Here is a 24,717-nt window from a genome sequence, read left to right as displayed (position 1 = left end):
CAGGGCCAGAGACAGGCTTCGGTCAAGGAGGGGCAGGCTGGCTGGACTGCTATGTCTGCACTGGACATCCAGGGGTTAAGGGAGTGGGGGACAATATATATATATATATATATACAAAACACATCTTTATCCATTCATCTGTCGATGGACACTTAGGTAGCTTCCATGTCTTGACTATTGTAAATAGTGCTTCAATGAACATTGGGGTGCGTGTATCTTTTCAAATTATGTTTTTCTCCAGAAATATGTCCAAAAGTGGGATGGCAGGATCATATGGTAGCTCTATTTTTAAGGAACCTCCATACCGTTCTCCATCGTGGCTGCACCAATTTACATTCCCACCAACACTGTAGGAGGATTCCTTTTTCTCCACACCCTCTCCAGCATTTACTGTTTGTAGACTTTCTGATGATGGTCATTCTGACTGGTGTGAGGTGATACCTCATTGTAATTTTGATTTGCATTTCTCTAATAATTAGTGGTGTTGAGCATCTTTTCATGTGCCTCTTGGCCATCTGTCTTCTTTGGAGAAATGTCTTTTTAGATCTTCTGCCCATTTTTTGATTGGGTTGTTTGTTTTTTTGATATTGAGCTTCAACAGCCAAATTTGAGGCCCGTTCCCATCACACCCTCCTGGCCAAGCATCAGGCAGACTGGGAAGCAAATATTTCCTTGGAACAGTTTTCTAATGGCTCTATCATCTGAGTCCTGCTGTGCAGACTCCCTCAGGAATAAGAGCATATGCATTGTCTGATCACCTAAATGTGCAGTGTGTATATGTAGTGGGGTGTGTGTGTGTGTGTGTGTGTGTGTGAGTTCAGAGACCAACATGAGAGTGCCTTAAGCAAAACAGAAGTTGTATTTCCTTCTCACATAAAAATCAGAGCTGGTAAGAGGTCCAGACCCACGCTCCTCAAATTTTAATATGCATGTGAATCATTTGGGGATCTTCTTAAAATTCAGGTTCCTGATTCACTGGATCTCGGGTGGAGCTGGAGGTTTTGCATTTCTAACAAGCTCCCAGGTGATGGTGAGGCCGCTGGGCTACAATCCACACTTGGAGGTGCAAGGCCCTGGAGCACTGATTCTCAAATTTTGCTTCCTTCTACCATCATCTGGGGAGATTAGAAAGCTCCCCATGCCCAGGTCTCACCACATAGGATGAAAGCAGAATCTCTAGGGGTGGGACCCAGGCATTAGCACTTTTGAAAGCCCCCCACACAGCAGTCATAGGTTGATAGCAATGATCAAAATGTGCTGGTCAGGAATTTATGGATTTCCTTCCCTGGCAGTGGAGTAACTTCTGGGTTAGAGCTCTCTCTGCCTCTCCTTTCCTGGGGGAACTCCATGGTCCACTGTTCTCAGTGCTCTTGGCTTTGCCCTCTGAGAAGTTCTTTTATATCCATGAACCTCCTGGGGATCTCAGAGAGTATCCCCTCCTTGGGGTGGCACAGCTTTCACACTCGGCTTCCTCCTGGTGCAGGTTTGGGATCCTAGGGTTACCTTACAAGTCATATATATATAGAATTTTGGAGTCCAGGCTTGTGGTTTCTTGACAATACAATTACCTCAAAACTTAGTGTTGACCCTGTAAGTTCAGTCGTGCCCCTCAAAAAGATATGTTGAAGTCCTAATGTCTTGTACCTGTGAATGTGATCTTATCTGGAAATAAGATTGTTGCAGAGGTACAGATGTAATTAGTTAGGATGAGGTCATACTGAAGTAGGGTGGGTCCTTAATCCAATATGACTGGTATCTTTTTTTTTTTTGGCTGTATGCGGGCCTCTCACTGCTGTGGCCTCTCCGCTGCGGAGCACAGGCTCCGGACGCGCAGGCTCAGCGGCCATGGCTCACGGGCCTAGCCGCTCCATGGCATGTGGGATTTTCCCAGACCGGGGCACGAACCCGTGTCCCCTGCATCGGCAGGCAGACTCTCAACCACTGCGCCACCAGGGAAGCCCCCTATGACTGGTATCTTTATCAGAAGAGGAAAAGAGATACACAGAGAGAGACACACACAAGGAGAACACCACATGACAATGCAGGCAGAGAGTGCAGGGTTGGGTCTACAAGCCAAAGACTGCCAGCAATACCAGAAGCTGAGAGCAAGGCAAGGAACAGATTCTCCCCTGGAGCTTTCAGAAAGAGCACGGGCTTGCTGATACCTTCATTTTGGACTTCTAGCATCCAGGACCGTGAGAGAATAAATTTCTGTTGTTTTCAGCCATTTCACTTTGTGTTGGGTTTTCTCCATGTGTCTCTCATCCTCTTTAGACTCAGGGCATGTTCTTCTCATGACTAACAGCAGGAGAGTAAAAGTGCAGTCTAAGCCACACAGGCACATTTGAAGCCTCTGCTCAGATCATATCTGGCTAACAGTCCACTGGCTAAAAGTGAGTCCCATGGCCAAGCCCAATATCAATGTCTATGGTGAGAGAGGCCCAACAAAGTTACATGGCAGATGGTATGGATGTTCACTCCTCTATAATCCTATTATAGAGGAGTGAAGAACTGGGAACAATAATCCAATCTACATTGCCTATACATAGTGCTTCCCACCCCCCTAAAAGGTAATACTTTCACACGGTTAAAAAATAAAAAGTATATGAAAAAGTATGCAGTGAAAAAGTCTCCCACACCTGACACACTCACGTTGTCCCTTTCCTTTACAGGCAAACACTTTTCTTAGTTTCTTGTCCATCTGCATGAAAATACAAAAAAACCCATATATATTTTCTCCCCACCCCCTTTCTAAAAGGGAGTTCCTATAAACTGCACTGCCTTATTTCTCTTAAATATATATCTTGGAGATATTTTCCGTATTAGTATACTTAGATGTAGTTCTTAAACTTACATTCACTTATTTTTACTCTGTTCTGCTCCTCCTCACTTTCTCAGTTTAATGATGGATTCCTTCAGATGTCTGAGAAAATGGCTTGTGTTGAAAGGCAACACCTTTAATCTGATTTTGCCACTAACTGGCTCCCTATTTGGCCTAGAAGTGCTCCTAGAGGTTCTTGAGAACGTTTGGGGGTCTTATCTCTTGCTAAGGATGTTTATTTACAACCACCTTTTATAACTAACTTGCTTTTACCTCACAAAGTGTTCCAGAGCTGGGAGGGTAGAGTCAAGGCAGCTGCTCTAATTCTTGCAATCCCCTTGGCTGGTGGAAAGGGGGAAACAGGGCAGGGGAGAGCGTGCCCAGTCCTCTTAGAGCTAAAACTAAGGGGGTGGGGGGTCCCGGTCACATTACCTCCATTCCCACCCTCATTGGCCAGAACTGAGTCACATGATCACAACAAGCTAGATGACCATGCAGGGGAATTATACCACAAAAAAGAAAGAGAATATGCACATAGTAGGTAACAATTAGCAGTCCTTTTCTCAGCGTTTGAGGTCTGTGAGAGGGTACAGTCTGTAGGTCTTAATAAATAAATCTATTTTAAAACTTTATATTGTATTATAAAATATAACACACGTGCAGAAAAGTGCACAAATCGTAAAGAGGACGGTTTGATGAATTTTCACAAAGTGAACACGCCTGAGTAGCAAGCTCCTCGGTCAAGAAATTGAGCGGTCGGTACCCCCGAGTTTGTTTCCTTGACAGCAAGGCTAAAGGCGACGTAATCATGTGGGGGCAGAGCCAAGGGCGGTTGAAGATGATCCCCGGCAAATAGGGCGTGGCTAAGCGGAAAAGGGAGCCCCGCGGAGCTCAGTTCTGGAGGCCAGGAAGGGGCTGCGCCCTTGGCGTTACGCACTCGGGGCGGGGCTTGCTGGCCCAGAGTCCCGGCTACAGCGAAGGGGCGTGGCCAGGTCGGATGTTGGGGGCGAGGTTAAGCCACAGCCAGGGAGGGCGGAGCCTAGCGATCCCGAAGGCGGCCTGGGCCACCAAGGGCGAGTTAGGTGAAAAGGCCGGCGGGGCTTAGAGAGGAGAGGAGGCTTGGCGAACCCGCTGTGATGCGCGGGGGCGGAGTCTCGCGCGATCTGGGCGGGCGCTGCGTCGGGGGCGGGGCTTCGCGCCATTTGGGCGGACGCTGCGGCGAGGGGCGGGGCCAGTGCGCGCGCTCCAAGATGGCGGCGGCCAGCGCAGCAGGGCAGCCTACGAATGTGTTCCCATTCCGTGATGCCCGCGCCGCGCCGGATCAGGTGCTGGAGGCCGGTCCGGTGGCGCACGGGCCATTGCCGGTGCCTCTGGTGCTGGACAACGGGTCGTTCCAGGCCCGCGCAGGCTGGGCGTGCCCCGGGCCGGACCCGGGCCCCGAGCCCCGGCTGCAGTTCCGCGCCGTGTGCGCCCGCGGGCGGGGCGGGGCTCGGGGCGGGGCGGGCCCGCAGGTAGGCAACGCGCTGGGCAGCCTGGAGCCGCTGCGCTGGATGCTGCGATCGCCCTTCGACCGCAACGTGCCAGTGAACCTGGAGCTGCAGGAGCTGCTGCTTGACTACAGCTTCCAGCATCTGGGTGTCTCCTCACAGGTGAAGGGCGGGGTGGGGTTAGGCTTGAGGGGAGGGGTGAGGTCGTGTCCCCGCTCACTCCGCTCTCCGAGGGATAATGGTCACTCCAGTAGTTCTGATTGTCATTTAGTCATTGATTTAGTCAGTTGATCAAATATTAGGCGCCTAACGTGTGTTAAGTCTTGTGCTAGGCGCTTGGGGTATGGCAGTGAGCACAAACAACGCCCTTTTCTCTTGGAGCACATATTCGGGCTCGTTTGTTAATACATTAATTTATTATCAGATATGTATTGAGCATCTACTCTGTGTCAGGCACTTTTCTAGGTGTTTGAAATACGTCCGTGAACGTGACACGAAATCTCCTGTGCTTATGGAGCGGGTGTGGAAAGTCGCTCTAGTATGAAAAAACAAACAATAAACGATAGAATTAAGTAGTATATTTTGTGGCATGATAGAAGGACAGGAGAGGGTTGCATGTTTTCAATAAGATGGTTAGGGGGAGGACTCAGGAAGAAGGTGTTGTTTGAGCAAGGACTAAAGGAGATGATTGAGGGAACGATCCTTGTGAATATTAGAGGGAATAGTATTCTGGAGAGAGGGCACAGCCAGTAAAAAGGCCCCGAGGCAGGAGTGTGCCCTAATCCTAACTGAGGGCAGCCAGAGTGAGGGGGAGGGTAGTCAGTGGAAGAGGAAGTCGGAGAGGTAATGAGGGGACAAGTCACACACCTTATAGGCTTTTACACTGAGTGAAATGGGGAGCCGTTGCAGGGTGTTGAACAAAAGAGGGACGTGACTTATGTTCCAAAAGGATCACCATAGCTGCTGTATGGAGAATGGACTGGCCGGGGTCATAGGTTAGAAGCAGGGAGACCAGTTAGAAGGCTGTTGCAGTTAGGAGGTGAGGGATGATGGTGACTTAGATGAGGGAGGAGTTGAGGATGTGGTAAGAAGCAGTTGGATTCTGGAGATATTTTGAAGATAGAGCCAGATGATTGGCTGACAGTTTGGATGGGGCTTGACTTAAGTTGACCCTGCTTTCATATTTTCCAAAGCAACTTCCAGGAGAGATGGGTGTTTTACAGTTGCTTCTGATATAGTTTTATGATTGGAGACCAAAAGCCAGCTGAGCCCTTGCAATAAGGATTTCTGTTTCTTTTTAGGCTTTAAAAGGAGTATTCTCTTAGCACCTACCAATTTACTCTTTTCTTTCCAAGTAGGGCCGTGTCGATCATCCCATAGTTTTGACAGAAGCCGTGTGCAACCCACTGTATTCACGACAGATGATGTCCGAGCTTCTCTTTGAGTGCTATGGGATTCCTACGGTTGCCTATGGAATAGACAGCCTCTTCAGCTTCTACCACAATAAGCCAAAGAACTTGATTTCCAGTGGGCTCATCATTTCATCTGGATACCAGTGTACACATATTTTACCCATCTTAGAAGGGAGGTGAGTTGCACTTATGGCATTTGGGCGCTGTTTTGAGAAGCATTCAGGAAACGTTTATTGGGCGCCTGATTTAAAGGTGGAGTGGAAAGAGCAAGGACAGGACCATGAACTGGCCTCTGGGCTTAGTTCTGACCTTCCTCACTGTGTGAGTATAGATGTCACTTCATCATCCATCCTTTGTGACCTCCTGGATCGAGTTGGGGTAGATGGTCCAAATCCATAATTCTAGAACTTTATGGTTCTGACTTAATGGTGAGATGGCTAACACCGTACCTGTAGGTAGTAGGTGCTCAATAAAAATGTTCTGAGTAAATTATTTAAATAGATTGAATTTAGACTGTCGTGTTCTGGAGTCACTTTTTAATAAGAGGTTTTTAATTTTTTTACTTAAAGCTATTTTATGACAATTATTTAGACCTTTCTTTTTAACTACTGTACCTGGTACATAATAGGTACTTAGTAGATGTTTTCAAGTTCTATAAAAGGTGAGGGTAGGGCCTCCCTGGTGGCGCAGTGGTTGGGAGTCCGCCTGCCGATGCAGGGGATACGGGTTCGTGCCCCGGTCTGGGAGGGTCCCGTATGCCGCGGAGCGGCTGGGCCCGTGAGCCGTGGCCGCTGGGCCTGCGCGTCCGGAGCCTGTGCTCCGCAGCGGGGGAGGCCACAGCAGTGAGAGGCCCGCATACCGCAAAAAACAAAAAACAAAAAAAAAAACAAAAACAAAACAAAAAAAAAAAGGTGAGGGTAGTTTCTGTCATGTTTAAAATCTTCTCGTTTTATAGCTGGGTTTTCGTTGTCTGTTAAAGAGACTAGGCCGGGGAGGGAGGGATAAATTGAGAATTTGGGATTAACAGTACACTACTATATATAAAACAGATAAACTATATATAAAACAGATAAACAACAAGGATTTACTATATACACACAGAATTCAATATCTTGTAATAATCTATAATGGAAAAGAAACTGAAAAAGAATGTGTATATAACTGAATCACTTTGCTGTACACCTGAAACACTGTAAATTAACTATACTTCAATAAAAAATTAAAAATTAAAAAAAGAGAGAGAGAGAGACTAGGCCAGCATCATGCTCTCCTGAGAAGGTTTCTCTTTGCATAGAGATAGAGAGGGTGTGTAAGTAGTGAGAGAAGGCCTGGCTTTGGAATTGAAAGCCTGGGTTTGCAGCTCTGCTGAGGATGAGGTACTTAACTTCTTCACTTAGTTTCCTAACATATAAACTTGGGAAAAACCGATTTCTCAGGGTTACCTTGAGAATGAAACGAGATAATGTAGGTGATGGCACTTTGTAAAACAGTCTGAATATTTAAGTGAAAATAAATGCTGTTGAATTTATTGAGCCCTATAGTGGGAATTTCTCTTGACGTTCTTACAAAAATTTATGAAGAAAAAAGTAATTCTTAGACATTACCAAACACTCTTGCTATAGAGTTTTCTATCTTATGTAACCAGAATATTCAGAAATTAAAAATAATACTGTTCTTTTATGTTATGTTATATTGAGAGAAAGTGATTTTACCCAAAGGCTAAGAAATGATCAGATTGGGGCATTTCATGTTCTATGCTGGCATCTGCTGGTGAGGTGTGGTATAGCAGTGACATTTTAGTACACAGCAAGCTCCTAGTGCTCGGCTCCTCTAACTTACATTGAGAAAATAAAGGTGCTCTGGTTCTCCTCCCCTTCACTTCATGTCAGAGGGACCTGGTTCTCTTAGGAGATTACAGTAAGCCAATGTGTACGTGATTACTTAATGTGTTTGCATAAGTAGAAGTGGAGTGTCTAGGGGAGGGGTACTCAAACTCTGGCCTACACTAGAGGGACTTGGGAAGCTTGTCAAAATGCATATTCCTGGGGAAAAATGCATATTTCTAGGCCCTTCCCAGAACAGATGAGTCCTTCCGAGATGCTTGCCAGGAAGTTACCTTCCGAGATGCTTGCCAGAAGTTAGATGTTCATGTGTCTGTTTGGATGTGCTCTAGGAATGCCTGCATTGGGTAAGAGGTTTCACTAAGGCAACCTTAAAGTTCCTTCCAACTGTTAGGTTTTATTTCCCCCAGCTGGTCTGTTGCATCCTTATTAGTCTACATCAAACTATCCTCCGCCCTAGTGCATGTGCCCTATATTCTCTCCTCCACATTGCCCAAAATTTCAGTGCTGTTTCCATCCCTTGGTTGTAGGTTGGATGCTAAAAACTGCAAACGCATCAACCTGGGAGGAAGCCAAGCAGCTGGCTACCTCCAGCGTCTCCTGCAGCTGAAGTATCCTGGGCACCTGGCAGCCATCACTCTCAGCCGCATGGAGGAGATCCTGCACGAGCACAGCTACATCGCTGAGGATTATGTGGAAGGTACAAAGAGGATGTTTGCTTGCAGCTTTCGAATGTTGTCTACCTTTGGGGTGTTCCTTAAATTGTTCCCAGGGTGACTCTTTTGCTCACTTTTTTACTCTTGGTACTTTTTAGCATTCCCTTTCCTTTTTGGTATTTGTTTTCCTAACAGACTTTTTCAATTAATCGATAACTTGCATATGTAGGTTCTTTTTCAACATCGTTTTGGCTACTCTGGTTCCTTTGCCTTTCCATATAAATATTAGGATCAGTTTGTCCATATCTACAAAAAAGTTCTGTTGAGATTGTGATTGAAAGAACATTCAATCTGTAGATCAGTTTGTATATAAAACAACAACATTCTAAATGTAGATTCAGATACAATGTTAAATCCAGATTGGGGAGAATTGACATTTTTTTTTTACTATGTTGAGGCTTCTAATCCATGAACATAGTATGTCTTTCCATTTCTCTAGGTCTTTATTTATTTCTTTCATCAGCATTTTATAATTTTCAGTGTATAGACCTGTACGTGTTTTATTAGATTTATGCCTAATTATTTCTTTCCTTGTTTTTTTCATTTCAGTTTTCAGTTGCTCATTGCTACTGTATAGAAATGCAGTTAATTTTTACGTGTTTACCTTGTATCCTGTGACCTTGTGAAATTTACTAGTTCTAGTTTTTTGTAGATTCCTTGGGAATTTCTAGGTAGACATGTCATCTGGGAATAGGGACATTTTTATTTCTTCCTTTCCAATCTGTTTGCCTTTGTTTCTTTAGGAGTGGTAAGAGTGGACATTTTTGCCTTGTTCCTAATCGCTGATCTTGTGGTGGGGAAAGCCTTTAGTCTTCCCCTATTAATTATATGATGTTACCTCTAGCTTTTTTTTTTTTTTAACCTCTAGGTTTTTTTTACAGATATCCTTTATCAAATTGAGGAAATTCCTTTCTGTGCCTAGTTTTGCTGATCATTTTTATCATGAATGGATTTTGAATTTTGTGAAATGCTTTTTCTGCATCTGATATGATCCTATGGTGTTGGTGCTTTGGACTGTTCATATAGGAGAGTATCATGATTGCTTTTCAAATATTGAACTAGCCTTGATTTGGGGGGATAAACCCCACTTATTCATGTATATTATTTTTTAATATATTGCTGGATTCAATTTGGTAAATTTTATGAGGTTTTTGTGTATATTCATGAGGAATATTAATCTATACTTTTCTTGTACTGTCTTTGTCTTGTTTTGGTATCATGGCAATAATGGTCTTATTAAATGAGCTAGAAAGTGTTCTCGTCTACTTTCTGGAAGACTGTGTAAATAATTGATATTATTTTTTTCTTTAAATGTTTGATAGAATTCTCCAGTAGAACCATTTGAGCCCGGGGATTTCTTTTTCTGAATGAATTCAGTTTCTTTAATAGAAGTAGGACTATTTAGGTGATTGCATTGGTGTCTTCTTTTTTGCTTTAGGTTTCTTTTGCTCTTTTTTTCTAGTTTCTTAAGGTAGAAGCTTAGATTATTATGATAACGTCTTTTTAATATAGGCATTTAAAGCTTGAATTTCCCTCTCAGCAGTGCTTTATCTACATTTCACAGATTTTGGTATGTTTTCTTTTTTACTAAGTTCACATATTTTCCAATTTCGCTAAGCCTTTTTTATTTGGAACCATTGATTATTTAGAAATAAATTATTTTATATCCAAGTGTTTGGAGACTTCCTTGTTATCTTTCTGTGGTTGATTTCTAGTTTAATTTCATTATGGTCAAAGAACTTATGTTGTCTGGTATCAGTTAAACTTGTGAAGATTTGTTTTAGGAGCCAGGCACGATCTGTTTTGGCGAATATTCCATATACACTTGCAAAGAATATGTATCCTGCTGCTGTTGGGTGGAGTATTCTGTGATGCCATTTAGGTTCTATTGGTTGATGGTGTTGTTCAGTTCTATACCCCTCTTCATTTTCCATCAAACCATATTGATTATTAAGGGTGTTGAAATCTCCAGGGATAATTGTGAATTTTCCCATTTCTCCTCTCAGTTCTGTCAGTTTTTGCTTTCAAGTGTCTGAAGCTCTTTTGTTAGGTAAACATTGAGGATTCTTACGTCTTCTTGGCAGTTGATCTTTGACCATTACATAGTGTCCCTTTTTATCCCTTTATCAAAGCAAATTTTCTTTGCTTTGAAGTCTGCTTGGACATTAACATAGCCACTCCAACTTTCTTTTGATTAGTGTGTCTTTCTGGCCTTTTAATCTACCTGTATCATTATATTCAAAGTAAGTTTCTTAATAGTTGGGTCCTTTTTTTAAAAAAAAAAAGATCCCTTCTGTCAGTCTCTATCTTTTAATCGATATGTTAAGACCATTTCCAATTAATTTAATTCTTCTTACGTTTGGGTTTAGGTCCACCGTTTGATTTTTTTTTTTTTGTGGTACGCGGGCCTCTCACTGTTGTGGCCTCTCCCGTTGCGGAGCACAGGCTCCGGATGCGCGGGCTCAGCGGCCATGGCTCACGGGCCCAGCCGCTCCATGGCATGTGGGATCTTCCCGGACCGGGACATGAACCCGTGTCCCCTGCATCGGCAGGCGGACTCTCAACCACTGCGCCACCAGGGAAGCCCCTACCATTTGATTTTTTTGTTTTCTGTTATTCCTTCTCTTTGTTGTTCTTATTGCTCTCTCTTGCCTTCTTTGGGTTACTTGAACGTTTGAAAATTTTTTTTGGTATTCCATTTTAATTTGTCTACTGTGTTTTTCACTGTATATTTGTCGTGTAGGTTTTTTTTAACTGTAGCTCTAGAGATGACAGTATACACGCTTTTCACAGTCTTCTTAGAATCTCTGTTTTACCAGTTCAAGTGGAACGTGGAGGTGTCAGCACTCCAGAGGCCCCCCCCTTTTTTTAAATTTATTTATTTTATTTATTTTTGGCTGTGTTGGGTCTTCGTTGCTGCTTGCAGGCTTTCTCTAGTTGTGGCGAGCGGGGGCTAATCTTCATTGCGGTGCACGGGCTTCTCATTGCGATGGCTTCTCTTGTTGCGGAGCGTGGGCTCTAGGTGCGCGGGCTTCAGTAGTTGTGGTGCGCAGGCTCAGTAGTTGTGGCTCGCGGGCTCCAGAGCACAGGCTCAGTTGTTGTGGCGCATGGGCTCAGTTGCTCTGCGGCATGTGGGATCTTCCCGGACCCGGGCTCAAACCCATGTCCCCTGCATTGGCAGGCGGATTCTTAACCACTGCGCCACCAGGGAAGTCCCCAGAGGCCCCTTTATCCTTCCTCCTTTATGTCGGACTTGTCTTCTGTGTCGCATCTACATACATTGGAAACCCATCAGACGTCGTCATGGTTTTTACTTCCAATTGTCAGTGTATTTTAAGGAGCTCAAGAGGAGGTTAATCTACTATGTTTAATCAGATTTTCATCATTTCTGTTGCTTTCCCTTCATTTCTGGTGCTCTAGATGGTATCCTTTCTGTCTGAAGAACTTTATTTAGCAATTCGCTCAGAGCAGGTGTGTTGGCATCGTGTCCAGGTCTTATAGCTGCATTTCGCTGATTGGGTGGCTTCAGAGATGGGATGGAGTGTGCTTCCTCCATCTTACCCGCACCTGGAACCCAGGTGCCGACTTTCTAATCTCAGTGCTAATAGTGTTTCCGTTTCCTAACTTCCAAAATCATTCTGTTGAAGAATTGCAGAAATGGCGGTGCCCCGATTACTATGAGAACCATGTCCACAAGATGCAGCTCCCGTTTTCCACCAAGCTCCTGGGCAGCACCCTGACCTCCGAGGAGAAACAGGAGAGGCGGCAGCAGCAACTGCGGCGGCTGCAGGAGCTCAACGCGCGGCGGCGGGAGGAGAAGCTGCAGCTGGATCAGGAGCGGCTGGACCGGCTGCTCTACGTGCAGGTGACAGCGTACCCCCCAGGGCGGGACCTCAGCCTTGCTCCATAAAATGCATCGTGCATCTTTTTGACCTGGGGTCAAGAAGGGGTCTGAGGGGGGGTCATCCATGTAGAGATCGTGCGTGTAGAGGACGGTGTAGCAGCAGGACCTGAGAGCTGTGGGCCTGGCCTCGTCGATTTATTTTATCCTTGTGGTCCCCTTTGTTTGATTTTTAACTTTTGGTTTAAGTGTAGCACACATGATGCAAAGCGCACAAATCTGAAGTGTCCAGCTCAATGAATTTTCACCACTGAAACACGTGATGTATCCAGGTCAAGAAATTGAGCATTACCAGCAGCCCAGAAGCCTCCCTCAGCCTCCTCTTAGTAACTTTCGCATCTCTTCTCACCCGGAAGCTAACATTTCTGACGTCTGTCCCCATAGATGAGTTTTGCCTGCTCCGGTGGTGCTGAGCTGGTGATGCGTGGGAGCCCAGAGGTGGCTTCGTTGCAAAGCTTTGGTGGCGGGGTTGGGGGTTCCATGGGGGGGGCAGGCCCAGGAGGCTCGGGGAGCCCTCTCCCACCATCGTTCTCTGTCCAGTTTCTAAGTTCCACGTCTCCTTCCCGTGCGTGATTGCCCCGATGCACATCTTTGAGGATGGATTGTGACTGCTCGGCTTGCAGGAGCTCCTAGAGGATGGTCAGATGGATCAGTTTCACAAGGCCCTGATAGAGCTGAACATGGACTCGCCGGAAGAGCTGCAGTCCTACATACAGAAGCTCAGTGCCGCAGTGGAGCAGGCGAAGCAGAAGATCCTTCAAGCCGAAGTCAGCCTCGAGGTGGACGTGGTGGACAGCAAGCCAGAGGTACTGCGGGCCTCGGGAGGGAGGTCCCGCGGGGTGGTTGTAGAGCAGGGGTCCCCAACCCCCGGGCCTCAGAGCAGGAGGTGAGCAGTGGGCGAGAGGGAGAAGCTTCATCTGCCGCTCCCCATAGCTCGCGTTACCACTGGAACCATTCCCCCACCGTCCGTGGAAAAATTGTCTTCCATGAAACCAGTCCCTGGTGCCAGAAAGGTTGGGGACCACTGGTGTAGAGAGAACAGCCCTTTCTGAGGGCGGGAGGAGTGTCCGGAGAAGGCTGACATCAAAGGGGTTGTGACCAGACTCGGGGGAAAGAGAGCAGAGTGGTGTGTGATATCTACGGGGACACGGGTGGGGGCAGGGATGGCACTGACCTTGTACCACCTGAAGTTCTGACCCAAGGGGTTTCAGCCGGTAGAGCTCTGGCCCCCGGGAAGGGGATGTGTGCGAGTAGAGTAGGAAGAACATACACACGCCTATCGTGTGGCCCATCTTGAACCTGAACCTGCCCCTCTGATGGTTCCTGGGCAGTTAGTCGTATGCCCCCTTAACTGTCTTCTCATCTTCTATTAAATATATCATGGTTGCTCTTTCATTCACCTCCTTTCCATCTCCATGCTCCCTAAGGACAGGGATCGAGCTTCATGTATAGTTTAGGAATTTTTTACAGCCGCTAATAGACATGCTCAATAAGATATTTGTGGGTTGATTTAAGATCAGCCTTTTGTTAGTTACTAAACACTAACTCTTTGATCTTCTCTCTCCTTTTTGTTTCCCTGCCAGTGGGCTGTTAGTGTTGATGTGGCCAAAAGGGCAGGTGGCGGGGCTGAGATTGGATTCTGGGTAATTCATACCGTAGCACTGGGCCCCGCATGGTGAAGGGGCTGCCTGCAGGTCACACTTCGGCCCCAAGTCACTGGTTGGCTCTCCTGTCTCTAGAACTGGACGAAAGTATTAATAAGTGGACACATGGTTGCTGAATCTGTCATCTCTAGAGTGCTAAAACAAAGGAACTTGTTCATTGCCTTATGACACTTGTGGGGCAAGATTAGCCAGTCCAACTGTTGATTTTTGTTTTTAAATCAACTTTACCTATGCTTTTAGAAAGAAACAGTCTTGTGAAAAGCTCCAGTTTGCTGCTGGGTGTAGTGTGGTGCTTACCAGGGACCTCAGGCCCGTCCTTGGCTCGGCAGGCAGCCTGCTTTGCAGTGACTGTGTCTCAGCTGGAGGCTGACTCTCGGTTTCTGCTCTCAGCCTCACCTTCCCCACCTCTCCGACAGGCTGTAGGCCACGTGAGGATAGTGACTGGCCATGAGCATGCGACTGATGAAGCAGATCCTGAGTCAGGCTTCCTCGGCACAGCATACCGGATCACTGAGATCCAGGGTAGAAGTGCCTTGACCACCATCTTATTCTCGCACAGCATCCCAGATCAGCTTTTAGAGAACTAATGTGCCTTTTCTAGTTTGCTCCTTTTCAGGTCTGTGTTTCAGATTTGAGCTGTTGTTTCCTAGGATCCAGATCCACATTGCCTTTGTTGTTTCTTCATCTGTACTCAGTTTTATCATGCTTATCAACATGTCCACAGGATGTCAGCATCTTTATATCAGAGATGGACCACTAAGCCACATGCACATGGGGGAGTTCAGATTTAAAAAGAAAAAAACAAGCAGCTGTGAAGATGTGATTCCCAAACAGTCGGGGAACCAGTTTTTCCTTTTCTTTTTTCATTTTTCTGCATTTGTTACATGCCCTGATTCAATCGCTGTTTATTCATTCAGCAGATACTGATTAAGTCCCTACTTTGTTCTGTGCTCTAAGGGTGCATATTCAAATTTCTCTGGGCTTGGGGTGATTTTGACATGTTGTACTTTAAAAGGTTTCCCTACGTACAACAAATTTGATGACTCGATCTGTCCCCAAAGCTTTAATGGTCAGGGTGATTGTTAGAGATTAGATCGATTACAGTAACATTCATGGAATAAATTTGGCCTCGACACTGGCCAGCCAGTTCTACCTTTCAAAAAGTATTTGTTATATTTTCCAACAATATAATTCTTTTAGAATGGAGAGAACAGATTTATGTGGACCACAGTTCATATTGAAATGCAATCTAAGCAGTAATGGGTGCACTGGATTAATACAGCTACATTTTTTAACTTCCAGTGTTTTCTAAAATCCATTTTTTCGGGATTTTGCTGGCGGTCCAGTGGTTAAGACACCGTGTTTCCAATGCAAGGGGCATTGGTTCGATCCCTGGTCGGGGAGCTAAGATCCCACATGATGGCGTGGCGTGGCCAAAAACATAAATAAATAAAATCCATCTTTTCCTACAGACCAATCCATGCCAGCCCTTGGTATTCTGCAGGTATTCGACAAGGATGTTGTAAAGGAGTAGGCTTCCTTTTGAATACTTTTTTTTTCTTTTTTTTACATCTTTATTGGAGTATAATTGCTTTACAATGGTGTGTTAGTTTCTGCTTTATAACAAAGTGAATCAGTTGAATACTTTTAATATACTTTTAAAATATTTTAAACACTTTAAAAATTTTAAATACTTTTAATATACTTTAAAATACCTCCTAATGAAGTATTTAAACTAAAAGATGCTGATTTTGCATCACTACGAGCGCAGCGTAAGGGGACGGGAGGCGGGAGCACAGCTTGCGAGCACCCTCGTTTGTTGGAAAAGACAATGGGCCAAATACAGAAAGTGCTCTGGCCTGACGAGCCAAGATCAGAGCTGCCCTTTGCTTGTTTTTATGCTGCTTCAGGCTGTTCCAGGGAACCATGCTGCATCTTCTCTGAGGGACTTTGGCAAACTGTTGCTCTGTTCAGTTCCAAGAGAACAGTCATATTTACGTTCCCGTGTGCCACCCAGTACACGTGGAGACCCTGGCAAACCCTAGGGGGAGAGAAACCAGCCATGGTAGAGAAATATGTTCTGTCTTAGATACGTATTGTCGGCATTGAAATTACCAGCTTTGTTCCTCTCTGTGAATCATATGAATTGGGATAAGGAAAATATCTTTTTATCATTTTTAGTGAAGCTAGAAGTTATCTTATTTTTAAGGCAAGATGCTTTTGAATATAGCTAGATATGAAGGTGGATAATGATAGTTTTGTCACAGCTGAAGAAGCCTTTTGAAGCCCAGACATTCTGCAATCCTCTTTATTCTAGAGAAATTTGAGAGGGTTGCCAGGGACTAGGGGTACAGAGGTGACTAAGATGCAATCCCTGTCCTCCTTGGTACCTCAAAAAATAGGGCTACAGAACCGTACTCAGGCTGTAATAAAACTTATCAAGTGTGGTGGTAGATGTGTGTGGGAATACAGAAGCAGTTTTGAGAAAGGATTGGGGTGTTTGAGCTGGGCCCTGGAAGATTATTTGATTTCAGCAGATAGCAAATGAGGAAGGAAGGACATTTTAGACGGGAAGAAGCACACGTGCGGGGAGCAGGGCACATCGGGCACAGAGAGCGGGGTGGGGGGGGGATGAAGCTGGAAGGGAGGCCATGGCCGCCTATTAAGGTCTTTATCCATCCGCCCGGATATTATCCTTCAGACAGAGCCTTCAAAGTGTGCTGAGCAAGACAATAATCTGATGAGATTTTATTTTAGGAAAATAACTGGCGCAGTTAGGATGATGGCTTTAGGGAGAGGCAAGGCTGGAGGTGGGAAGACAGGATTAAAATGTGTGTAGTCATCCAGAAGAGAGCTGATTTTTGTCAGTGGCCTGAAGTTTGTCAGTGGCTGTTGGGGTGGAAGGTGGAGGAGGACACACTTCCAAGGTCGGAGCCAAAGATCCTGGTGTCAGGAGTGGCAGTTGCTGATAACAGAACATGTGCCAGACCCTGTGCTGGGCACTTGTGCAAGTATCATCTTGATTAATTTTCACAATTCTGTAAGTACCGTCTTCATTCCCATTTTATGAATAAGGAAACTGACATTGAGGCGAGGAAAGAAACGTGCCCAAGGTTGCACAGCTAGGAGCGGCGCAGCTGAGAGACCCGAGCAGTCCGGGTCTAGATTGTCTCCGGTCACTGAGGCTGGGTTGAAAGGCAGCAGGGGGAGGTGGCGCTGGGGACTGAGCTTAGGGTGACGACGAGCTGGGTTCTGAGCCCCCCATCTCTGGAGTCTCTTTGGGACACCAGGCAGGACTGTCCAGGACCCAGCTGTGGAAGGACCTAGACTCACACAGGGAGTGGGAAGAGAAGAATGCCTGGGGAAGGCCACTGCTGAGGGGGTGGGTGGAGCCGAAGGGAAGAGTGTATGAGAGGTTTAAGACACCTGCTGACCTGTGACAGAGGGCTGGCCTGGTAGTCTGGGGCTCTTTCTGTTCCTGCCTCACCAGAAGCCTGTTTCACCTATCTGCTGCTACATAGAAAACACTCCACACTTAGCAGTGTGAGGCAACAACCGTGTTATTGTGCTCATGAATGTGATGCATCAGGAGTTCAGACAGAGTGGAGCAGGGGACTCTGGGACCTCAGCTGGGAGGACTTGGACAATTGGGAACTGAACTCTCTGGAGGGTTTTTTCACTTCCCTGGCATCTGGGCTGGGATGACTCAGAGGCTGGACTCCACAGACCTGAGCACCCACATGCGGCCTCCCTGCGCGCTTGGGGCTTCTCAGCGCGGCCACTGACTTCCAGGAGGGAGCTCCCGGGAGGGAGGAGCCGGAGAGCATATGTCAAGGGGCTTTGCCTTATTTAAGAGTGACTTTGTGTTTGGGCTTCCCTGGTGGCGCAGTGGTTGAGAGTCTGCCTGCCAATTCAGGGGACACGGGTTCGTGCCCCGGTCCGGGAAGATTCCACATGCCGCGGAGCAGCTGGGCCCGTGAGCCATGGCCGCTGAGCCTGCGCCTCCGGAGCCTGTGCTCCGCAACGGGAGAGGCCACAACAGTGAGAGGCCCGCATACCGCAAAAAAAAAAAAAGAGTGATTTTGCATTTTACCTTTGCAGCTGATATGAGTAGGTTCTAGGGAAGTGTAGTTAAGTACTCTGAATTGTGTCGGTAATTTACGTTCGTCATATATTCTGAGAGTGAGGAGGGCTCTCCTCTCAGGCAACCTTGGCGGTTGGTGTTGAATCTGCTCGAACCCTCCCAGGACGCCGTCTCATCAGATAGTCCTTTCTACAGTAGCTGTCACTGTTAGAGCCTCCTTCCAGGGAATGCAACAGAGTTCCTTCCTGAAACTTCTCCCCTTTGAGTCCGGAAGGTACAACTCATCTGCCTTTTGTGTGGGAAGATGACAGATGCCCGAGGACATCATCCAGAACTATCCCCCCAACCCTCCCAACTTCATTTTTCATTTGTTCCGGTCAAAATTAAAGGTGTCCTAAACTCTCAATTGGGAGCCGTGCTGGCATGTCTAGGCCCCGCCCAGGGTCATTGTCATGGAAGAGGAAAGCCTGTTCTGCAGGCCTCCACAGATGGGAGGCATTGGGCCGCCTTGGAGCCTTTAGTCACATCCCCAGCCCAGTGGACCTGCCCTCAAGGGGACTGATTGCTAAGCCTGTTAGTGTGGGCACATACGTTTATTAATTATTGAGAGATTGACTTGATTTTGCCCGTAGTCCAAGCTGCTTTGTAGGACACCAGCTGTCACACCCTCTCCCCCAGAGCTCTGTGTGTGGTGGTGTGACAGGTGGAGGCAGCCAGTCCTCCCCAGGGCGCCAGGCTGGAGCTGCCCCTCAGAAGCCTTCAGAGAAGGTGGGAGTTGATGAGGCTTGTCTCAGTGGGAAGGGTAGGGGATAAGAGCGAAGCTCATCCCTGGCTTTTTAGTCTTTTAGTCTTGTGTTCACATGTGTTCCTTTTTTTTTAACAGTTTAGAAACTTTTTCATAGTTTTTATGTGTGGATGTACTTTTAGGACATCAGGCAAGATCCCAGTTCTTTTTGGTGACAGTGAACTCAGAGAACTAAGGCTCGCTGAAGGTTCTGTCCACTTGTGTTTCTTCTCTTCTCAGACCCCTGACCAGGGGCAGCTCGAACCATCTCTGGAAGACGTGGAAAACATCAACGATTTCGAGCCCTTGTTTTCGGAGGAAACGCCCGAAGTGGAGAAGCCGGTGACCACGGTCCAGGTTGGCCTCCCGTAGCCTCCACCTTGCTTATGCTTTGAAGCTTAACATAAATGACCAGTCAGGTTTAGTCTGCTTCTTTAGGAATACTTTTCCCTAAAATACCAGTTGTATTTTCTAGAAGGGAGAGTCCCAGTACCGAAAACTTCCAAAGTCAGGGTTTTCCCCCGCGCCGTGGTGATTGTTTGGGGTTCCAGCACTAAGCTCCGTGAATCTGTGAGAAACAGTCTCCTCGGTGGAAGCATTTGGGCAACTAACTGGGGACTTTAGACCTGAAGACCAGCTTTTAATGATTTTATTTACATTTAAGCCAGTGTCATAATGCTTCATCCTCATTTGGGTCTGTGTTTCTGTCATTACGATGGCAGCCAGGTAGACTGGCGTGAGGCTGAGACACACCTGGGAGAAGGCCTTCTCGGCTCTGTGGGCACTGGGGACTGAGCCAGGCACTTGGTCTTCCAGTACCAGCCTTTCTCAGCTGCTCTTCACCAAGTCTCTTTCCCTGCATCTCAGGGACCATTTCATGAAGCAGATGTGTAGCGGTTTATAATCCAGAGGTTGAAGAAGGTAGAAAATTGAATGATCAAATCAAGAGAGTTGGGGAGAGGTTATTCTGTCACAAAGGACAGAAGCTATGTTGGACTAAGAAATGCAGTTAGAAGAAACTGGCAACTGGGATGTTTGTTCTCATGGCCTAAAAATACCTTCTAAACCTTGGGTTTTTAAAGCCCGTGTTTAACTTGGCAGCATATCATCAGCTGTTTGTTGGGACAGAAAGAATTCGAGCTCCAGAAATTATCTTCCAGCCGTCTCTCATCGGAGAGGAGCAGGCCGGCATAGCTGAGACCCTCCAGTACATTCTGGACAGGTGAGACTGACACTTCTTTCTGTTACTTCTATTTTCCTGAACCATTTCCTTGAATTTTGAATTGAACAGTGGATTTGTTGGCCGGGCATCTCCTTTTCATTGACTTGCTGCACTCAGATGGTATTCTTTCTCTCTCACCAAGCGTGGCACCGAGTTAGGGCTCTCTAATTCATTTCTGAACGTGTAAATGCTCAACGTGTAAATGCTCAACGTGTAAATGCTTGATTTGAGGAGCTTTAAGAGTTTCTTTCAAAAATTTGGGCAACGTGATATATGTGCATTGGCTTTCCTATAAATCTTCACATTATTGCAGACTAGTGATTCTAAATCACCCTAAAAACGTGCAGAACTTAGTTTTTTTCCCCACCTTGCATTTTATTTATTTAAGAGTTTGCATTTCTACAAGAACATGCCTCCCCCACACCCATTTATACAGGTATTTTCCTGCAGTGTGAGTTTTCCTAATACAAGTTGAACAGGTAGGGAACACGATTTTGTTGTACTCTGGTTGCTATTGGTTAAAACAGGGTGGAAACTTACACCTAGCAAGGAAGAAAAGCCATTGCAGCTACTTAGTTTGAGTGGCTTTGAGTTTTGTCTAGCAGTGGGTGGGAAAGTGAGCAAACACAAATAAGATAAAACTAGTAGTAAAAAAAAAAAAAAAAGCCCAAGTGGAGGGATGGGTCCTCAAAAGGAGAGGCAGAACTTCTGGGGGTGATAGAAATGTTCTGTATCTTGGTTGTGGTGATGGTTACTGTGTAATGGTTACTGCTGTTGATGGGTATATAAATTTGTCAGACTTCATCCAAATGTATTTAAAGTAATCCTCAATAAAGTCAATTTTTTAGAAAAACATGTATTAGAAAGACATAATATTTTAATCATGCTAAGGAAATGGATTGACCATTCAGATTAAGGTTTTGGCTAGCTATTTGGCATTCTGTAAAGACACAAATGAAAAATGGAAGGCTTTTTTTTTAACTTTTTGTGTAGACATTTTCTGTTTTGTACTGAGAGCTTGCATTTCCACATCCATATTCTCTTCCAATATTCAAGTTGGAGGGACTAGAGCAGAGGAATCGTCTTGTCCCCAGGTACCCAAAAGATGTTCAGGAGTTGCTGGTTCAGAACGTTTTCCTCACTGGCGGGAACATGATGTATCCTGGGATGAAGGTCAGAATCGAGAAGGAGCTGTTGGAGATGAGACCCTTTCAGTCTTCCTTTCAGGTACCAATTGTCCGTGTAACCAGCTGTTTCGAAAATAGCCTTATTTGTTTTCTGGTTACAAAAGTAGTAAAGTGTAAATGAGAAAAATTACTTGATAATTCCATCATCCAGAGATAGCCACTATTAACACGTTTGTGGCTTTCCTTCTGGTTTTCAATCTATGGTTTTTTTTTTTGTTTGTTTGTTTTTTTTGTGGTACGCGGGCCTCTCACTGTTGCGGCCTCTCCCGTTGCGGAGCACAGGCTCCGGACACGCAGGCTCAGTGGCCATGGCTCACGGGCCCAGCTGCTTCGTGGCATGTGGGATCTTCCCGGATCGGGGCACGAACACATATCCCCTGCATCGGCAGGCGGACTCTCAACCACTGTGCCACCAGGGAAGCCCTATGTTTTAATTTTTTTTTTTTTTTACTTTTATTTATGTATTTATTTATTTAATTTTGGCTGTGTTGGGTCTTCATTGCTGTTTGCGGGCTTTCTCTAGTTGTGGTGAGCGGGGGCTGCTCTTCGTTGCGGTGAGTGGGCTTCTCATTGAGGTGGCTTCTCTTGTTGTGGAGCATGGGCTCTAGGCGCACGGGCTTCAGTAGTTGTGGCGATGGGCTTAGTTGCTCCGCGACATGTGGGATCTTCCCGGACCAGGGATCGAAACCGTGTCCCCTGCATTGGCAGGCAGATTCTTAACCACTGAGCCAGCAGGGAAGCCCTATGTTTAACTGTTAAAGCAGAATGGAAATCGTATTTTAAGTATTTCTTTGTTTTAATTGACAAAGGAAGGCCTGCATATAGTAAAAATTCAGAGAGTACAAGAGTGTACATTGAGAACAAGGCATTCTTTAGGAGACTGGCTGGGGAGGTTTTTCTTTCTTTCACATATTTTCTGCACATTTGAGTGTATACTGCTTTGTAACCTGAATTTCTTAACCTGTCGTGAACATTTTCTCCCATGTCATTATTCTTCTAAAATACTTTAAAAAATGACTGTATGGTGTGGATGCCCCACAATTTATCTACCAAATTCCCGATCACCAAGAAACATGGTCTGAGCTCCTGTTGCGGACCAGGCACCTTGGGATGCTGAGATGTCCTAGACACCAGATGCCCTGGCCCCAAGGAGCTTGCTGTCCGAGGGAGCAGCAGTCAGATGAATAGGCCAGGATAACCCACAGCGTGAGGGGCATACAGACGTAGGCACCTAGGGAAGGCTTCTTGGAGGTGAGTCTTCTGAGGATGAGGAGGTGTTTGCCAGGTAGAGAGTGTGGAGGGCTGTGGGGTGGAGGGAGCACTCCGGACAGGGCCTAGCACGAGCAAGGGCTCGGGGGCCGCGAACTTGTTGAGTGGTGAGCAGCTGGGTGTGGCTGGGGCTCACGGCTGTGAAGAGGGGTGGGGGAGGGGAGTGTGCAGGGCACACGCGGTGCAGAGCTTCCGTGTCCTGCTGGGGGCTTGGCTGTGGCCCCCTGTGCCGCACGATGTGTTGTGCGCTCAGGGTGTGGTCTCTGGGCTTCGGTCCTGACTCCGGCCCCGCCGTCGCTGAATTCTGCCAGGCCTCGGTTTTCTCCGCAGTATGAAGGGCTTCGTCCGGGTGCGTGTTACCAGCACTCAGCGCATCTTGCCTGTCAGGTGCTCAGCACAGAGCCTGCGTGTGATAAACAGACATCAGCTGCTGTGCTGAGGGTTCCTCAGAGCACTCCAGGTTCCACAGTTCTCTCGAAGGACCCACAGGATTCAACACGTAGTCCTCATGATTTATCACAGTGAGCACTTCCCCGGTGCAAGGATCAGAGTGAGCGCCTTACACTCCTTCTGTCACCGACACTTGCTAAGCCAGAGCGGGCGGGGCTTTTGTGACCCTGATTTTGTTGATGGTCCCTTCTCGCAAGTCTCACCTCATCCTCCTCCATCTGTGCTGATTCCACCTGCCCTTTACTTCAGAAAGTTCCAAAACCACCATTCCATCCTGGGACTTCTATGGGTGGGGCAGGGAAGCGGGAGGTGGGAGGTCAGACAGGCGACTCCAGAGAAGAGGAGGCCCGATCTGAGTTGGAAAGCGGTCTGCCCAGTGCTCAGCTCAGCCTAGTTGAGGGACACTCACAGGACTGCTGACCCTGGCCTTGCTCCCCTAATAAGCCATGGAAACCGAGCGCTGGCAGTATCATGGAGAGCCCAGGTCAGCCTCTCTGCTCTCATTTCTCCTGAGGCTCCTTTGCCCTCGTGGCCAGAGCCACCTCGCATCAGCCTCTGCTTCCCTCTGTTGGCAGAGAAGGGATCAGGTCCAGGAAGGCCTTCCCTCCAGGTCTCTCCACGTGACGGCTTGTGGTCTACAGCACGGGGCAGGAGGCAGGGCAGCTGGTCCCTCTCCTGCCCAGAGTGGCAGGTCTGACGTTGGTAAAGTAGCTCATAACCACGTATCCGGTGAGGTCGTGTCCGGTGGGCTCTGCCTGTTTGCGTGATTTCTTGAAGAGTCTGGAACATTTCACTCAGCTCTCCTTGGAGGGTGCAGAGGTAGTCCTGCCCCGTCTTGGAATTAAAGGGGGCCCTCCTGCGTGTGGATAAAATGTAGGGGCTGTAGCTGGCCTTGCTGAACATTCAGCCCTCGGACCCTGATGGGAGATGCCTGTCCAGTGACTGCTCTGCTCACGTTTCAGGTTCAGCTGGCCTCGAACCCTGTGCTGGATGCCTGGTATGGTGCTCGCGACTGGGCCTTGGACCACCTGGACAACGAGGACGTCTGGATCACCAGGAAGGAATATGAAGAGAAGGGAGGAGGCTACCTCAAGGAGCACTGTGCTTCCAACGTGTACATCCCCATCCGCCTGCCCAAGCAGGCTTCGCGCTCCACAGAAGCCCAGGCATCCGGCAAGGGCTCGGGGGCCAGCGGAGGCGGGGCCGGCGAGCAGGCATAGCAGACGGGCCCCTCCAGGGACCTTGGGCCACGTCAGCCAGTGTGACAGGACGGTGACTCTGCCAGCTGTGTCCAGCCCGAGCCTGCTGGGAACATTTGGCTGCAAGATGGATTTCTCCTGGGGAGAACAGCTTAGCGCCACTGGGAGTTACCCTCTGCAACTGTGTTCTTTTGGGGGCGTTGGCGGTGAAGGGACTTTAGGTGGCCTGCTGTCTTTGCTGAGCCATGGATGAGCCGTGGCCTTCACTTCCCCCAGCAGTGAATGAAGACAGGATGGGGGACGGAGGTGTACAGTCTGCACAGGCTTCCTTACCACATTTTAAAGCCTTGTTTTTTTAAAAAAATCCTTTAAATTTTATATTGTCAGTGTAGATAGTCTTCTAAATTTATTACAAAATTGTGTGAATGCCCAGCAGGTGGAGTTCTTTCACATACAGGTAAAAAGGTAACATTTGTGTCCTAAGAACAATCAACCACGAACTCTCAGGGGCTAGAAATATTTCCCTCCTTCTTCTGTTTCTGCTTAGAAATAAGGAAAAGGGGGCCCAAAGAGGGGAACCGGATAGTACGAAGTCACTCCGTTAGGGCAGGTGCCCGGTGCCCACTTCTGAATGGGCAGGTGTGGGGCTAGTGGCCCGACTCTTCGTACTTTCTTTGCTG

General features: G+C 47.0%; 1 protein-coding gene across 1 annotated transcript; it reads left to right on the top strand.

The window, feature by feature from the left end:
- The first annotated feature begins 4,045 nt into the window (after nucleotides 1-4,045).
- On the top strand, nucleotides 4,046-24,467 carry ACTR5 (actin related protein 5). The gene is made up of 9 exons (XM_082643749.1): nucleotides 4,046-4,470; nucleotides 5,667-5,896; nucleotides 8,092-8,261; nucleotides 11,925-12,142; nucleotides 12,802-12,984; nucleotides 18,951-19,067; nucleotides 19,793-19,932; nucleotides 21,027-21,159; nucleotides 23,801-24,467. The coding sequence occupies exons 1-9, from the start codon at nucleotides 4,072-4,074 to the stop codon at nucleotides 24,056-24,058; spliced, it is 1,848 nt and encodes a 615-aa protein (XP_082499875.1). The 5' UTR covers nucleotides 4,046-4,071; the 3' UTR covers nucleotides 24,059-24,467.
- The last annotated feature ends 250 nt before the right edge of the window (nucleotides 24,468-24,717 follow it).

This window comes from Mesoplodon mirus (genome assembly GCF_964341445.2).
Source record: "Mesoplodon mirus genome assembly, chromosome: 15".
Lineage (NCBI taxonomy): Eukaryota > Metazoa > Chordata > Mammalia > Artiodactyla > Ziphiidae > Mesoplodon > Mesoplodon mirus.
The sequence above is the reverse complement of the archived record's forward strand: the minus strand, read 5'-3'. Positions and strand labels throughout refer to the sequence as shown.